Source organism: Epinephelus fuscoguttatus, linkage group LG15 (assembly GCF_011397635.1).
Source record: "Epinephelus fuscoguttatus linkage group LG15, E.fuscoguttatus.final_Chr_v1".
NCBI lineage: Eukaryota > Metazoa > Chordata > Actinopteri > Perciformes > Serranidae > Epinephelus > Epinephelus fuscoguttatus.
In genome coordinates this window covers 7162239-7181591 of record NC_064766.1, presented here as the reverse complement: position 1 = coordinate 7181591, position 19353 = coordinate 7162239, and the positions used below count along the sequence as shown (strand labels likewise).

The following is a 19353-nucleotide window of genomic DNA, read 5'->3' as shown; positions in this document are numbered from 1 at the left end:
ACTGCTTTTGGGCCTCTAATGATTTTGTAATGCCTCACAGATGAAAAAAAAAATGTTGGCTGTGGTGGGGCTTTCGATTTTAGAAGTAGGAGCCCATTTGAATCTGATTTTTGTAATAATTTTAATAATGCAACTTTCTGATTCATGCAATTAAGAGGACATTGGTGTGAGAATGTAAATTGCCTGGTCTTTAACATGTCTTTAAATCAGTAACTGTAATATGACCGCTGAAATAGGGATACTAATGCATAAAGGACTGTAAAAAAAAAAAAAAAAAAAAAAGTTTCTAGAGTTATAAGAAATCACACACCACTGTGGCATGTTTGAACAATGCACATTGTTGAATAAACATGAAAAACAAAATGGCAAAATGAACGATCCACTCAGTGAAGGGCTCTTGGGAGTTTGAACAAAAGTAGAGATGGGGGTGGCAGCTCTCAGGTGGATTATCATTGAAGTTCCTCACATGAGTCACAAACAAGCCCAGCATGTATTTGGTGTAACACAGCTGAAATCTGTCAGCTCTGACACTATTATGTTTCCTGCAAACAAAGAAAGTCAAATATAAAATGAAGGCTAAGGGGTTATAAATTATGATAGTAAAAATAAGAATCAACATAAGCACACAGAAATTTAGTAATAACTGAAGAACAGACATGAAAGTCTTGCATAAACATCTACATCTAGCTTCCAACATTAACAGTCTCTAACTTAATGCTTCCTACAGTGTGTGGCTGGAGTTGCAGGAGCTTCAGACATCCTATTCACATGTAGTTTGTGATCATGACTCTTCTCCAAAAACTTCATCATCTTTTTATTGCTATGGCAAACTCAGCAGACACCCAGCAGGAAATGGTAACAGCTGGACGCTGTGCTGCTGTAAAGCTGGAGTGCTGGTGTTCAATTATGGACACAACTACTGTGAGCCAAGGTTTTTTTGGCCACACTTTACTGTGATGTGTATTCCTTTCCATTTGTTGCAACTAGTGCAGAGCACATTCAAAGTGTGCCTGTTTGAAAGGGGCCAATTGCTTTGCCCCCAGTGTTGCTGCTTGCAGCTTTCTTGAGAACCCCTCATTCAAACAACTTGACACTGCGCTTTTTTGGTTTCTGAGCCATACATATGCCATGACATAGGTGCATCCCTCAGCAGTGCTAGAGTACATATGCTAACAGCTAGATATTTGGAGCCTGGCTATTTCCAGGGACCAGTGATGGGAATAACAGCGTTAAACGGCGTTACTAACGGCGCTACTTTTTTCAGTAACGAGTAATCAAAAAAGTTACTGTCTCCCCCGTTATAACGCCGTTACTGTTACTCACAATAAAATGCGCCGTTACTCGGCTTTACTTGACTTCACTGAAGTGGCTTTCACTCAAGCAAGCTCCTTCTCAGCAGAGCTCTAAAGTTTTTCTTCATTGGTGAGGGCAGGTAGGGGGAAGCATAAATGATGATGATTGGCTTAGGGAGAGTAAAAATTCATCATAAACCAATCAGAGGCAGAGTAGGGCGGGCATTCACAAGCACACAAGCAGGGTTGCAGTGTGGGCTTGTTTTCTTGTAACGTCGCTATCAAATAGTGTTAGTCGCGGGTTGCGGTTCTTTGGACTTGTTTCTAAAGTGGAATTGCATATTTGGACTTGCTCTCTAAACGTCGCCTTTCTCCATATCCGTCTAATAAGTTATTTAAACGCATGATAGTATCTCGGACTTCAGGATGTTTCAACAGCTCCGCCCCTCTCCTTCGCATACAGACAGGTGACGGTCAGTCAATGAGACTTTTCACATTTAAATTGCGCGATTAATGGAGGTTCTTCAGCTAGTGTACAATGTTATATAAGAATGATTTATTCTATTAATTGTCAATTTCATTCATTTAACATATTCAATGTTGAGTTTCATTAGTGCAGTAACTCAGTTACTAACAGTTACTTTTTGGGGATAGTAACTAGTAAATATAACTAATTATTTTTTATAAAGTAACGTTCCCAACACTGCCAGGGACCAAAAGCATTCATTCTTAAAGTTACATTGTTAATGCTTGAAATGTTTCAGTAAGCTATGATGTAACATCATCGGTGTTTCTTTCTTCATCTGTTGTTGAATGCACTGTAGGGAGCAACTAAGAGCACCAGTATCCATTGATGATATAAAGAGAATTGGATACAGCATTGGACGGGCTCCTGTTCATTGTTACGAAAGTTGCTCAGTGGAGCATGCTATTAGACAGTGTAATAGTTAAAAGGGGATCCCTGTCAATACACTACACAGTGTGTACAAAATATGTCCTGTAGATCTTGAGCTTGCGCTCAACATTGTACCTCCCTGGGCTCTCAGCAATCACCTGCCACGTATGAAGTTGAACTGATAAATGGTTGTCAAGAAAATCAAGACAGACAGAGTCCTTCCATTTTAGTTTAGTCCATATGGCTTAAACTTTCTTCCTGTCTCCATATGTTCATGATGTGGAATCATACAAATTCTGAATTAGTGCAAAATTGTCAGTCAAGTTGAAACATTTTCTACATCTTCACTTTGATTTGCAGCATGTAAAGCAAATAGTTGCCTGTTCGCATCCCTTTTAGTTCAGTCCGAACACACTGCTGGGGGCTGAATGTAATTCTAACAGAGAACTGTCTTAGTTCCACAGTCAGTATGAAAGCATGAATGAGACGCAACAGTTGAGTTTTTTAAAGCAGAGATTATCTGTGCCCACATCTTTAACAACCCAAAACGGCCTCTCTCTTCTCCACTAATCTCCCTTTGCTTCTTGCCTTTATTTCTCACTAATCTTTAACTACATCTCAGCAACATTGCTCTCTGAGATGTTTGAGACATGTTTGAGATGTGTATCTTTTGTAGTGCCTTAAAGGCTAACGTCCGTTTCTTTTTGATAATAGATGCAATCTTAATGCACGGCAGAGTGTGAAGATGTGAGGAACAAGGCTTTGTAAGGACAGAAAATACTTACAGGCTGCATCATTTGCCAAATTGCGTGATTTAGCTGGAAAATGGCTTTTCCAGAGGCCATATCCATCTTCTAAGGCTAATTGTACTATCTTGAACACTCACTCTGGAAATTAACTATTAGTTTTATCCTTGCTTATTCTGTCTTAATGTTCTTTTTCTCTCTTTCCTTTTGTCTTTATTCCTCATGTTCTTTTTGAACATTTCAGTCTATCCCATGTTTGCTCTTTGTCTCTTCATCTCTCTGTCTTTATGTTTTTCTCATTATTGTTCCTGCCCTTTCTTTTTTGCTAAATTAGCAGCTCAACAGCAGATCATCCTTCACAACCTGTCAAGTAGGATACTGTTTAAGTATCGTATTTTCCATGATATCCATCTTAAAAGTAGTTCTACAATTAAAATTTAATTTACCTTTATAGCGAAATGTCAGGGACTTTTCTTCAGCTCAGAGACTTAACAAAGTGAGGGTCGTTTTTCTTTGTTCTCTTTGTACAGAAAGACAGAATGGCAGAGTAAGAGTCTACATGAGGTTGTTGTAAAAAGACAACGTTGTTAAAAAAGTAAAGAAGTGCTCAATTTTTAAGGATATCAAGCAGCTAAAAAGGAGTCCTTTCTTTTCTGTCTATTCTGCATCTTGAAGTATGTTGTGATATAAGACCTCAAAAAGAACAGTGTCTCATTCTGCTATCTGGAGCAAGGATGGAAAAAATCCTACACTGATACACTCCAAGGACCAAATGCCCAGTACTCATACTTTAAGTTTGATTACAGGGTTATTATTATTTTTTTTGCAATGTAAATATCACATACACATTATACCAAATCAAATGATAAGTAAGCATAACACACAGCACGGTGTCCTGACATTAGGGTTGGATACCGAAACTCAGTACTTTTTGTACTTGGTACCGATTCACGTCAGTACTACGGAGTACCATTCACTTAAAATGAAACGGTGTCAAATTTCGGTACCTGAGGTGAGGCGGAGCGAGAGCGCATGACTGGCACCTCAGACTCAGCAACAATGGCGACAAAAACAATGTGCAGACAAAAGTTAACGTGCAGCACTGTTCCTAAATGTTCTCAATAAAATGTTGAAACTGACAAGTTTAGACTATGGGCCCGAACGACGCATAGTGCATCCAAATTCACACCCATTCTTCTCTGTGGATTTTCTCCGCGACCGTGCGTCATAGCGACAAGCCACACATATCAGCGGACACAGCAGAACTGTAGCTTTCCGACAAGGCCCAGCACTTGTCGATAATCCAATGTTTTCACAGCAAAAAATTACAATAAATTGATGTATAACAGAGCTTTCAGACAGCTTTGCACACACATTACTCTTGGATGGATTACTCGCGAACGCAGGCTTGCACAGAAATGCCATGCATATCACATGAAAGCGCAGGACCACACACATCATTGTGCTGTCATCCCATCATGCTATAAATCCAGATAAATTGTCTACAAAATAAAAACTTGACGAATTTCTTCACAATCCATGATACAGATCTTGTTATCAGTCACTTCATATCGTGAGGAATATCGTATCTTACCACGTCTTAGGCTTGCATGTGTTTCTCCCTGTCTATCCACATTTGTAGTCCGGCTTTCAAGATGCAAATATCTCCATATTGTCCAGTTGACACTCCATCAAACTTGACAGGACCAGCCACTTCACCTTTGCGCACCCAGACAAATGCAGCCTAATTATGCATGCTGACAGGGCCATAGTCACCATATACATTGAGGGTGACACGTGCCCCCCCACCAATGCCCAAAATGTCTCCCCAATATATAACTGAAACTGAAAAACAAATATTATCTTGGAGGACATCATTGCACTTGGTTGACTATTTTTCTATGATCTTAGATGTAAATATTGCATGTTTCTTTCAGATAAAACACATTTTTGACTTGTGAATGAGTCAATGGAATTTCTTGCAATAATGAAAAAACACTGGCAATCATGTCCGCCTGGCACAAACCACATGTTTTGGACAACTGTGAAGTGACAGAATGTCCCACCATCATGGTTCTTATATTGCCAGATTCCACAGAGTCTCCCCTCTTCATATATGGTAGAAAATGTCTTTTTCCAACTTGCCATGGTGAGATACATGTAAAAATGTAAGAATTTAGGCACACAGATTTGTTTTTTTTCATTGATATAAAAATTAATATAAAATACAGGCACATAGTAGGACATGAAATGGTGGCAAATGTGATTAGCCCAGATTGTCCTAAAAAAACAAGATATAGCATGTGTATGTAGCCTTTATAATGACTGTGATATGAGCTTAAAAGTAAAGGCAGTAAAAATACCCTAAAAACGCCTAGGGCCCATAGGGTTAAAAGTACCGAAATAAGGTATCGTTTGGTACCGGTACCGAATTCTAGATACCGGTACTGGTACCGTATCAGTTCAATTATGAACGGTACCCAACCCTACCTGACATAGAAAATAATGGATGAGGTGAAGGCAAAGAAGGCACTGAAAAAAAGAGAAGTACCCTCTTAAATCACTCTCCATTTTTTAGGATGCTGTGTGTGTAGTCAGTGTAGGTCTGTTTCACCAGTTAGCATTGAATAGATGTATGGTTGCTATGGTTACCTGCAGATTGATGTTGCTGACAACTTTTGAACAGTGGTTTTGAAAGAGACTGTCTCCCAAAGAATGACAGCATCAGTTGTTTTAGCAATGCCCCAAAACAACATACGTTTATGTTTAGTGACAGTGCTATTTAGTTTCTGTAGTAATTATAATGGGAGAAGAGAAAGAAGTTAGTCGACGTTGTAATAGAGAGACAAAGTCCACAGAGGGAGGAGGACAGTCAACAAAGCCTCAAGACTTTAACATAGGAGACTATTATTCTGATAGAGCTTTTTCACAGCACAAAAGAGTGCTGAGAATGAACAAAAAAAAAAAAAAAAAGGTGCAGGCAAGACAGCTAAACAGTGAGCTGAAACTGACTATAATGCTCTGTGAAGACGAGGGGAGCTATAGGTTCAGGTAATAATTCTCTGTAGCTTCATCACATGAAACTCTTTCACATAGTGACCTTGTTCTTTGATAGATTGTAATTATAAAAACATCCATTACAGCCTCTTAAAGAAACATGTTATGTCATAAAACACATTTTCAAACGTAGTTTGCAATGCTTTTGGAAGGTGCAGACAAATGATGTCTTCCTGCTGGTAGGGTAGTTGGATCACTAAATGCTTCTATTTTTTGTTCCAACTCTGTTTTCCTTCCCAGGTCCCACAGGGCATTCTGTTGTGTATCCATGCAATGCTGAACAGCTGAAACACATTGTAACATGTGGCAAATATTGTGACATGATCGGGAAAAGGTTTAAGCCAAGAAACTACTTGGTTAGGTTCACAAAAAATATCATGGTGTGGGGTTAAATTAAGTTGGGTTGTTATGTAACAATAATGTAGGGCTGTAGTCTCCTGGTTGACTGGTCGATTATTTGATCGATATGCTCTTGTCCGACCAAATTCTCATTGGGCGAATAATCGCTGTGTTACTTTCATAAGGAGAAAAGTGCTACATCAATAGCTTTCCAGAATTAATCCATTATTTCCTGCTGCAGGAGGGACAGGCTTTCAGAACAGCCCCTTTGTTTACACAACGTTGAACTCGCCCACCCTAACGCTCAGCGTCGCGGTGACACAGACCTCCTGTCTGTTTCATACTGACACCATTTCCCTCAGTGGAAACAAAGCTTCTATTTAGCCTACTTGTATTTCACAGATAAGAAACAATAAATTGTGACGACAGTAAGGCCTCCACTGAAATAGCATTTTAAGTCTTGTGTGTGATCTACCCTTTTATAGGATTTATCCTGGCTTCATATGAGCAGAGGAAATCTCCACTCTTCGCTAGGCTAATTTATACAATGTAAAATGCCATAGGCTGGCGCTAATAATGTTAGCATGTTGTATTTGCTTGGAAAACGTGTTTAGTATAAAACAGTTGTTTTGTCTGTGAATCTTGTGAGTTGTAATGGAGCCACATTGAGTGCTGTTACCTTTGTTAAATGTTGCTGTTGTCCCTGGTTTTATATGAGAAGAGGAAAAGATCGCTAGATGCTAGGCTAATTTATACAATGCAAAATGCCATAGACTTGTGCTAATAACATTAGCATGTTGTATTGGTGGGGGAAATATATCCAGATAAAGAAAAGTGTTTGTCAATGCTGCGATTTATAGTGAAGCCAATTTGCATACTTTGTTTGAAATTGTCTCTATTAAGCCATATTTAATGTGTGTTTTCAATCAACTAAACGTTAACAGCACTTAACAGAGTCCTCCACTGCTGACTATTGTTTTGGATGTGTAACTGCAGAGCGACCACTGTTGCCAACTCCTCAGTAAGAAAAGTAGTTATTGGCTGTCCTAAAAGTCGCTAGAAGTCGCTCAATGACATCATCGCCTAATTTGCATAATTGTCCATATGCATGTAATTGTAATGGCTGCTGTAGGAGAGAGGAATAACGTCGTGGGAGAGACAAAAACTGAGTAAAAAAACACCCTGAATATGTTTAGAACTACAAATGAACTTTCTTTCAGTGATTCATATTTGACAAAGAAAATTTTACATTTACATCCCGCCCTGACTGTAAACCAGGTCGGGATCAGCCAGCAGCAGTTCCGCGCATGCGCGATTCACTTGTAGTCTGGACATGGAGGGGTTAGCATCTCCTGCTCTGACTGCAGCTGGGAGGGAGGACTGGGCCGTCTGTGAGTGCTTTGGGGCGAGGGAGGAGCCCACGGCAGCATCCGCTGCTCGTGGAGAAGAATAAGAATGATACGTGCTCTCACAACAGAGTCTCCAGAAGTCTTCAATAACATTAGAAAAAGTCGCTAGATTTGTCGCTAGTCGCTTTTTTGAAAAAGAGTCGCTAGAGGGGTCTGAAAAGTCGCTAAATATAGTGACAAAGCCGCTAAGTTGGCAACACTGAGAGTGACCCAGACACAGCACTGCAGAAGTAAAAATAATGTGCAGATTTTTTTTCCCCACGACTTACCGATTAGTTGAAGATTATGTGCGACTTTAGTCGACCAAGATTTTCTTTGGTTGACTACAGCCCTAGTAAAGAGACCTGAATATGTCACATGAGGGATTACTGTATACAAAATACACAACATAATGTTAAAACAATGTTAACTTGTGGTTTTACACAGGACGTAAGTCTGCAAGTTATGGTATGTAGGTATGTTTGAAACAACATTTACTTTTCGCACAGGACTATGGGTGGGGCAATCAATTTACAAAATGTGTGTCGCCGCATCGCAATAAAGTAAGCTGTGCCTGGTCAGACCTCACCTACAAAGTGAAAATGACTTTTCGACTGCAGCGCACATACACTTAAAGTGAAAGCATCCTGTAGCGCTTTGCTAAGACAGCGTGAACACTGTCCTGTTTACTTTTTGTTCCCACTCAAGGATGATATCTTAACATGTATCGGAACATGTTTGTGTTATTAGTAGTCACACTTTCGGCACTGCTGCTAACATTACAGTATACATCATCTAAGATTGTTAGTCTGTTGTTTAGTATTTTCTGTTTACTTTAACGGCCATGCACGAGTGAGAAAAGTGTGTGAATGCTGTTACAGTTTGCAAATCATTTTAGTTACTTTCCTTCCCCCACACTGATACAAAAATACATTTGCCAGTAATTATCTTAATTGTACATTACTACATTTATTAAATCCATGTAATAAGCATTTGGAATTTTAAGTCAAGTATAAGAAAAAATACAGATTCTCCGGTTCAGGCAAAGGATTGCTATCATATATAGTGATTAAATTAATTTATTTGTCACAGCAAACCTTTTGAATTTGGAGTCCATAACTTTCTGATCAAGTATCTGACACATAGGGCCTATTATTACTATTAATATTATCATCAACACAGAAATGATGTGGAAAGGGTGCTTTTGGTGTCAATATCACATGCCAAGGGGTGTCACAAAGTGTCTGTATTTGATGACCTGGGGATGAGAATGGGCTGGTTGTTCAAGAGGGCATGGACACAGAAAGTGTTTTGTCATTTAATTTGAAAGACTTACTCAGTTAAGCTGGACCAGAACTGTGTTTTAGGTGTCCTGTCAGTTTTACTGCACATCTGCCAACAAGGCCACATTACCATCTGGGCAAATGCCCTGGTACCCTGAACCATTAGAAGCCTGAGTCCCAGGTTCACTGTACGGTCATTACAGTAGTAGTTACAGTAGGTAATTTTGATTAATTGCAAATAGGGCTCAATATTATATTAATAAGGTGATATGAGACTATATATAGGCTTAGATTTTTGATATCTCAAGTGTTGTCTATTCCTGGTTTTACAGGCTGCATTACAGTAAAATAACGTAATTTTCTGAACATAGCTGTTCTCTTATTTCCCTTTACCCCTGTAGTCATAAGCCCCTTTTACACTGCCAGATTTTCGGCGAATGTTGGGCCGTTTTTAATCGTCAAATGACAGGAACGGTGAAGGACAGGCCAACTTATGAGAGAATCACCGAAAGACTGACTAGCCGCGGCTTCCCTCGGCATATGTCACTGTTTACTGTCACAGGCTGAGCTACGCGTTTTGTAACTTGCTCATGCCCGCATTGCCCCGAAAAAGGTGCATTCTGTATAAACAAAAGTAGGTAGGCGGCGTTTTGCTGTACTGCCCGATTCTGTTTTTATACTGCCAATGCTGAAAGAAGACTGATTGGGCTTTCCTGCAAATTTGCACGATTCCGATTCCTGTTTAAAAAGGGCTATTATATCCACATTACTGATGATTATTTATCAAAAATCTCATTGTGTAACTATATTGTGAAAACAGTTAACCCTACAATATCCTCGCAATATCGATGTTGTGGTATTTGGTCAAAAATATTGTGAAATTTAATATTCTCCATACCCAGCATTACTTGCAAATATGATTATATGTACCAGAATATGAACTGAAATCATAAGGTAGATTCTGCATGTTTTGTTTTATATCTTCAAACACCATCTTAAGGAGGGGCCCTGTGTCAAAATTTAGTATTAACAGCTTGATTAATTGAGTAGATACTGAGTTTACATGGTGCATAGTTTTAATTACTTAATCAAATTACCACAAACTGTCTGATATCAAACCTGAGGCAGGGTACTCTTCCGGATTAGAAGCACTTGTTATTTTCTGGGATTCTGGGCAAAACACAGTGTCCCTAACAAACTGTGTGTGTGCCATTTGAATGTAATGAGTGTTTCAAGGCAGGAAAGGTACGCAATGCAAACAGAGTGGGAGTCACAGGGGCTTAAATTTGCTCTGAGGTTAAAAATCAGCAATAGATATGATTTAAACAAAAATATTTAATAAATCATGCTCTGCTTGTTGTTTTCTCTCTTATCGATTAGTAATAATAAATTAGCAAAAACTATATGAAAGCCATGGAATATTTTTAAAGAGGAGGCAGTTGTAATTCTGCTCAACCAATGTAAGTTTGCCTGTGGTGACCATGCAGAACAAACATCAAATCTCCTGCTGCCTGCTCCAACTTCTTTGATATCTTTAATATCTGATGCACCTTCATATCTGGTTGCTTTCAAACACACATGCAACAAAGGTTATTATCAGATCGAGGCCTTAATGCAACCTTCCCTCTGTCTCTCTTTAAAGTTTAAATCCTTTTTCTTTCACAAACACCTGCGCTTGATCCCCCCCTCACATTTCTCGTGTCTCTCCCTCCTTTCCACTGTTCTCTGCCAGACAGCCAGCACATTGCAGGCAGCTGTGGCTGCAGGTGTGGGAGTGGAGCAAAAGATGGCGATAGTTTTCTCTGCTGTCAAGAGGGCTCTGCCACATCCAGTCCTCCGCCTGCCTTCGCATGCGCCGCCTGCCACAAGCTGTGTGCTCGACTGCCAGAAATGGAAACAAACATCTGCCTCATTCACTGCTAATGTGGCATTATATGAAAAAACAACACAACCATATATTTTAAATAGATCTGTCCTTCCTCTGTTTCCTAGGTAACCGAAACAAGGACAGGCCCTCTCGGCTGCAGTAACTACGACAGCTTGGATTCGGTTAGCTCGGTGTTGGTGCACAGCCCGGAAAATAAGATCCACCTAAAGGGTAAGGCTGGGTAACACACACACACACACACACACACACACACACACACACACACACACACACACTCACATATTTCATCTTAAATTCACACACAGTCCTCAAGAAAAGGCCCGCTGAAGGATTTTTTGCACGCACACACACACACACACACTTAACTCACACACACTGCTGCCACCTCCATCCACCACCCTGCCAAGCCTCTCACCTCCTGTGTGTAGTGGTTGGCTGGGATGACCCTTTACTTTCCGCTGCAGTAGTTTATATGTCTGTTCTGCCTGACTGGCTCTCGGTCTCGTGGGGAATCTGTTATCTTACCAGGCTGTAGATGAACCGTGTCTGGCCACACTGGCCACAACCTAACCCCTCCAACTGCCCCTGGAACACTCAGTACACAAGTAAAGCTGAAGTGATAATCCATGGACTAGCCTTCTTGTTTGATTAAACTTATTACCACATGATTCTGATGGAGGTTATTGGTGAAATAAGAAACCTCTCTTTGACATCTAATCACACTGTAATGTTCTTGGCTTAATAAGCTTATTAGGTTTGCAACACGTGATGCAATTCAGTTTAATGTGCAGTATAATGTTTTGCAGCAATCTATAATAGTCCTAACTATAGCTTTTGTATTTACTTTCTGGCAAACAAGCCAGTGTCACAGAGTCAGCCTGGAGCTAGAAACTGTTAACAGTCAGCAGGGCCATTCTACCAACTAATTTCTGCATTTTATGTGTGAAGATCTATTTCTTTCTTGGCAGAGTGATATTATTTTAATTAATGGCTGTGATGCATGTGTACAAGAGCCCAGAGTTACTTTTACTATTCAAAGGAAAAAGACCACAGCACCATGGGTGAAATCTTTGGTCACACATTGGGGGAACCAGAGTGGGTTGGAGGATAGGGGGCAAAGCTGTGGGTTAGGGGCTGAGTGCTGAGACCTGAAAGAAAAAATATTTTGATATTTAAACACAATTGAAGTAATTAAGATGTGAGAAAAACATCACAAAATTTTTTTCTCAAAAATTCTATCATTTTTAAATAATGTGTCTTTATAATGTGTCCTCTGTAGTGGACTTTGGGTCAATCTTTTCCACAAAAAGTACATAACAGTTAATTTAAATGACATGAATAAATTCAATTTTTAGGAATGTAACACTGAAGATATTGTGCATTCCATTCTTTTAACTGGTTACACATAGCGCTTGTGTGTGTATAGATAAATAACCTTTAGTTTACCCCTCCTAGAATCTGTGTAAAACTTCAGAACCCTGGTTTACATGTCACTTCTAATACAAAATAGTTGCTGGGTGTCAGTAATCTTTTCTTCTCCCTTAATTTCTTATGCATGGAAGCAATTTTCTGCCAATGTGATGAAAGCAAAACAAAAACTAACTAAATATATAATCATTTCTTTCATATCATTTCTTAATATTTTAAGATATTAGGTCAGTAATCTGAGAAATGTTGTCATTATTTTTAGTTTATTAGTCATAATTTTTAATAGGGTTCTCAGTTAGTACTTTGAGAAAGTTTTTCATTATTTGAGAAAGCTCCTCATTATTTTGAGACACTCAAGTCTTTTATTTGAAGATGCTAAATTATTAAATCATTGTTTTGAGATAAGTAAGTAATTATTTCAAAAAAGTTTATCATTCTAATTACTTACAGGATCTTTTTTTAATTTTTCATCACACTGGCAGAAATGGTTGGTTTGGTTTTTCCCATTTCCTGTATGGGACATGGTTGAAAATGACAAAAGCGATTCCCACTGTTCCCCACAATGGGTTTAAATGTGTATTTAACAAGGCTTAAAACTAACATATTCTTCTAAAATCTTAATGTACTCCACCCCCATTTTGTAGCAAAAACGCCTTCAATGACATACCTAAATTAAAATGACTGTAGCTTCTGAACCACTCTGACTAAATGCATGCATGACGTCTTGCCGTAAAGAAAACTCCCTTAAGTTTTTTGTGGAAGTGTCAGAAACACTCTAGGTGATACAGAGACAGAGTAATGGGCCTCTGAAGTTAGTAAAAAAAATGAAGATTTTGCCTAACATAAAATGAAAAATGTTTTTCAGGATGAATAACTGTCTGTGGCTTCATCTCAGCAGGGAAATGACACTGTGGAGATGTAGGCAGACTATCAATGAACATTTGTTTCAAGTTTGAAGAAGATGGCTCAAAGTATGACCATTCTACAGTGTTTTTCCATGCAAAGATCCAGGCGGAGCTCCAAAAGACAAGTCGGTCACTCGGCTTCAGAACAGTACTGTCAGTGATCAAACAACACTCAGCCAGCTTCAAACATTGTACCTTATTGAAATCAGGTGTGATTATGATAGCTGATGTTGTTTATGACAGAAACACCATAAAATATCACCAAATAAAGCCATATGAAACATGAAAGTTATGATCCCACTTTCTAGACGGTATATCTCAGCCAAAAATAGTGGTAGGAGCGAGACTCTTACCTTTTATAAACCAGCTAAGTCCCCGCTAACAGCTCCACATAAGATCGCCAGTAATCCTTTAACTTTTCCCGTTGAAAAGCGGCATGACATGACTTGTCACCACTCGTTACGATTTTGGACTTTGTGTGTTTAGGCTGCTCTGGTGTGAAATACATAGTAAATAAAATAAAAATGATGTTATTTTTATAAAGTCGAGAGCTTCCTGAATCCAGCAGTACCAAACATCACATAGTTTGATGACGTAGTGTGCCTGGGAGATACCATTTAACAGAGGAGGAGGGGAGCGAGGATGCTGGCGTCTTGGCGGAGTTAGAGAGGTTAAATGTGTATTTAACGAAGCTTAAAACTAACACATTCTTCTTGAATCTTAATATAATGTACTTAAGACTCTCATAAGTAAATAAAACAAACAAAATCATCCTTATGAAGAACAGAAAAAATATACCTTAAGATGTGTTCTGTTGGTCACACCCATAGGTGTCTGACCAACACCACTAGAAAGCCCAGGATGTGCTTTACACAGTTCATCAGGGTTGAAATATACTGCATGCATGGTGTTTGAATAAAGGCCTCAGTGTCATGTCCCCCACAGAGGACAAATATGAATTGCCAGGTCTCAGGAGGATAAGGGTATAAACTATTTAAGGTTGCAGTAAGGAGCAGCCATTAGCATGGCAAATTCAAAGCACTAATGGGCAGTGTTGGTGATCAGGGAAATGAGGCTGTGCCTCTGAGATATTCTGCACTGCCTGCATCAGCAGGTCGACTTGGCGACTTTTGAAACTGCCTAATGGCATATGAGAAGGAACCCATCACCTCACTGGTCTGTCAGGCTCATATGTAAGCTCAGATTGCTTTAAAGGATGTTACTTAAACAAAACAAAACAAACAAAAAAAACCCAGCAGTATTCCTGACGAGTTAGTGAACAGCAGCACTGGTTTGTGTTCAACATGTACGACTGATAATATGATTCAAAATTCACTTTGAGGAGAGAATGTGAGCTGCACACACAGCTGTTGATGGTTGACACATATGCCAAGATGGAGCAGGAGGTGGTCAGTGAACGGTGAACACTGCACAGCCAGTGCATTTTGGGGTCAGTTTAACACTGAATATTTAGGGGCATAAATTTGCCTCATTTGCCAGATTTCCATATTAAATACACAGCACACCCACAAAGAGTTTTCTTTTTCTCTCCATTCTGTCAGTGACAAAAAAAGAACCACATTCATTCAATATTCTAAATGAGTGGAGACTTAATTGCACATTTTATATGCATAAACTTGAGTTTCACACCTCTCTGCTCCTCCTCCTCCTCCATATGTACCCTCTCTTTTTCCCACACTAACATTCTCTCTTTCTCTCTCTTGCTGCCGTGGTTTTGACACAATCATCGTGACAAGTGTCACAAAAACATTGCGCAAACAAAGAAATACGCTGAGGATAAATTACATTAATGAAGCTATTTTTGCTTTATGGATTCATTCATCTTGACAAAATGCATGTGTTTGTTAAAGTCCCTCTCCAGTCGAAAATGTGTTTTTCCTATTGTTGACTCACTTGGATGCTTGAGCTTCACTGAGCACAATGATGTCTGCGTAGAGTTTGTTTGCACATTTATCTGCTGAAGGGGGAAAAGTGCTCACCTTAAATCTCTGCAGTGTATGCAAGTGTGATGATTTGATATGTTTTAGAACATGCCTGGAGAGAATCCTTTAAAGTAGATTCAGTCTTATTTCCCCTCTTGTTTAGTCTTTTTACTGCCATGTAACTTTCCTCCGGCACATTAGGTTCTTTTCTTCTTCTTTTTTTTATATCACAGTCTTTAAAGGTCACTTGATAATCAGAGGTCAATCACGGGGTCATTTCCCTTGGATTTTCAATGGAGTCTGCATTTTTAGCTTTCCTGGAGGCCAACTACCTTATTCCTATTTTGCTTTTAGACCAAGCAGAGAAAATCCAACTCTGAGGGAATCTTCTGTGGATTATATCACTTCAGGTGTAAATAATACAGTAGCAGATACTACTTCTACTTCTATCACTACTACTGAAATGACAATTGCAACTTTCTTGAAGATTGTTTTGGCACATAAGCACATACTGTAACAGCACAAGCTTGTGGGCAGACTGTCTAATGGACAAACATATTAAAAGAGCATAATAAAAGGAATATCAAAATAACATTATATTCCCTGGCTACTCAGCCTTTTGATTTCCTTTAAGAGAATAATCACCAGTGCTGATCTGTAACCTCTTCCAAAAGGGAGACAAAGGGAGTCCAAACTTTCTAGTCATTTAAGTTTGTCCTTGAGACTGTACCTAATCCCAAGTGTGAGGTATCACACATTTCATTGAGCCACTGCTTCACAGTGGGTACTTCACATTTCTCCAAAGCTGAAGTATAATTTGCTTTTCTCTTGTAAGGCTAAGGCCAAAGGCAATGGTGTTGTTGGAATGCAGTCCGTGTACCCTGTGCTTCTGAAGTGATGAGTATTATCAGCATGGGATCTGGCTGCAGTGTGGCATCTAACAAAGTAAGAAAGTTAGCTTGGTTTCAGAGCAGCAGCTCTATGTATAAGCCTAAATTGAGTTAGTCATTGTGAGGCATTTTTCTACATGTATATTATTTACACTTATAATTATGCATATCTAAAGAGAGAGTCAAAATTACTACAAAAAGACAAAATTACAATGAAAAGACACAAAATGACCTCAAAGAGACACAAAGTGACCTCAGAGAGACAAAAATGGACTACAAAGATACATAAAATTGACTACAAAGAGAGACAAAATTACTACAAAAAGACAAAATTACAATGAAAGGACACAAAATGACCTCAAAGAGACACAAAGTGACCACAGAGAGACATAAATGGACTACAAAGAGACATAAAATTACTACGAAAGACATAAAATGACCTCACAGAGACACAAATTGACTAAAAATGACCCCAAACACACACAGTGAAATCACAGAGACACAGAATGACCCAAAACGAGCACAAAACCACAAAAAGAGCCCATTGAGATGACATACTGTGACTTTAGCTAGCTACATATGAACTTTAATTAGCCGCAGCTATAAGCACTTAAGTTATCAAAAGGCTAAAGTCCAAAAGTCCATCCCCCTTTTTTGGGTTGCTTTGCAGTGTAGCTAGCTGTTGCCAATGCTGGAAAAGCCCTTTTGTTTTGCATGATTTTCCACCATTCAATCAGGCTTTCACCATCTGAAAAGAAGTACATGCACATCTGCATTTGTAGAACAGCCACACCCTCTTTGTGAAATGACCTGTGATTGGCCAAAGTCTCCTGTTATAGGTTAGATTTTCTAAAACCAGTAAACAGAGCCAAGAGAAGGTGCAGAAGTCTATTGTTCTCTCAGACCACTTATATGTTGCTCAGATTTATTATAATTCAAAAGACGAAACAAAACAAATAAAACTGCCAGCTTTAATACACCCATACTCCAGTGATAACTTGATGAGCCCCATGATGGGTGAATTAAAGTGCCTGAAAATATTTTCTGCAAGTGTCTGTGACTGAAAAAAGTTAAAGCTGTATTTATCAACATGTTAATATTAACGATGCATCACATGATGTCAGTGTAGTGTGACAGGTGACAAACTCACAGAGAGGTATTTCTAACTCTGCAGTCCTGCTACTGTTTGGTTCCGTTTCACAGCACTGTCGACCTCCCTTCCTGCTCTAATAAACCCACTTTACACAACCTGCTCACCAAATGACAGACGAGGGGCCTCATGCAAGAACGCTTTGTGTTTTTATACTCTTTTACTTTTTTCTTTGATTGTTCATATAACTGTACAAGTCAGACACTCCAAACTCTCTTAGTTCAGCCCAATGAATACCACCTTTTCATAAAGAGACGTACAGGCATGAGAAGTCATTTTTAACATAACTGACAATCCTAAAATGGCCATAACTGCAATATAATGCATAATCTTTTCATTAACAAAAAATTTACTAAAAAGCAAAAGGAAGAATTTCACAAAGCAGCTTTGGTATCATTGGAGGGCTTAAAAAAATAAGAAAATATTAACAGTGTGACTCTCAATGATCTGTTGTAAGAGCAGCACTGCTCTGTTGGACAAATAAAAAGAGAATGGATAACCTGGAGTTAGATCCTACTGTACTGCCCATGTAAAGCAGCTTTGACTAATAGAAGAGACAATCATATGACTGTCACAAGGATATTAGACAGGATAACCTACAATAGGTGACATTACATTGTGATACGCAACAGAGGATGATACTGGACAGGTACCTGCATGACTGTCTGTACATGACTTCTCCAACGGGTATGGACCTCTGGAATTTCCTTTGTACCTGAGAGAAATTTTCAATTATGAGAAAATTGGTTAATGCCACAAATCTTTGTGCATGCCAATTAAGATCGCATCTGTCAGCATGAGGCTCAATGTGAGCAATCAGATTGTGAATACAGTGGAGCATTTAGCAGCTAGAAGCCAGATGAATTAGAGATAAAGGAACAGTACCAGACTTATATCTGTCAGGTGGCCAGAAACATGACTCAAATCCCAATCAGTTCCTTCAAGTTGATATATGTAAACTTAACAAATCTTTCAAGTTTTGATCCTTTTTTTAAAATATGGTGTCAGTTTCTGCATGACACCCTGTTATAGTACGTACTAGTGTTACACGGTATACCGGTACTAAAATAGTACCGCAGTACTAGAGTATTCCAAACGGTACTATACTGCATTTGGAAAATACCGGTACTTTGAAATTGATTCAATTCATTAATTTTGTTCATTTATTTTACTCATTTATGCACGCAAACGCCTTTCTTGTTCCTTTCTGGAGCACAGATTACACAAGTGGTGTGTATGACAACACCTGTATTAACATTTGCAGCTGGCACACGTGAAAAAAGACAAGAGAAAGTCTGCCTCGCAAAGGGAGACAACCCGAGACAACACAAACTTGGTGGAACATTTGAGTTACCAAACCGTGACATCCGTACCGAGGTACTTACCGAACCATGATTTTTTTGGTACCATTACACCCCTACTATTTATTGTTCTAAAGGTTTGTATCCAAAAGGACTTTTCCTTAGGAAAAGAAGAAAAAGAAATTCATATTGGTATTGGTACTGAAACAAAGATTTTGGTATCGTGACAATACTAGTACGTACATGTCCAACACTAGTGCTGCCCGCCCCATAAAACATCTCTTCAATGCATTACCAGTCAGCATGTATAAGTTTACATAAATAAAGATAAAATTTATTTTAATACATTGATCCAGAATCCAACTTTCAGGTAAGCTGTGTAAACTCAATATCATGTAACAGAAATGCCACTGACCAACAATCTGTTGTTCTTTGATGGGCAAACATCCCAGTTACTTCTGTCTTGTACTGCATTCATGTGGTGTTTGAAAAATGTGAAAAAATGAGTTCCCAGTCATATTTTATGAGACACCTGATCTGCCTTTGCTCTTTGTTATCAATGTGTTGTTAAATCCATCTGAACAGTAAAATACAACACATCTTCTTTGCGCCCATGCTGCTTTCACATTACAACATTAAGTTCATGAACACACTGAAGTCCGAAGGATGACCATGCGAGGAGCATGTGAATGCATCCCTGGCATTGGCTGTTGGAAGTCTTGCCTTGCATCCGATTATATTGTTCCATATTCAGTCACCATAGCAGGCAGCAGTACACTACAATAACAGCGACTGGGTGAGTGGGAAAAGTCAGCCACGTGCTTTTGTAGCCTAAACCCAGCTACGTG

The 19353-nt window shown here is 39.0% G+C and overlaps 1 protein-coding gene across 1 annotated transcript in view; it reads left to right on the top strand.

Moving 5' to 3' along the window:
- brinp2 (bone morphogenetic protein/retinoic acid inducible neural-specific 2) overlaps positions 1 to 19353 on the top strand; it is a 343506-nt gene that overhangs the window by 216167 nt on the left and 107986 nt on the right. Inside the window, exon 5 of the mRNA XM_049598763.1 lies at positions 10993 to 11098. Coding sequence (XP_049454720.1) covers positions 10993 to 11098 — 106 coding nt within the window. The remainder of the gene's footprint in view (positions 1 to 10992; positions 11099 to 19353) is intronic.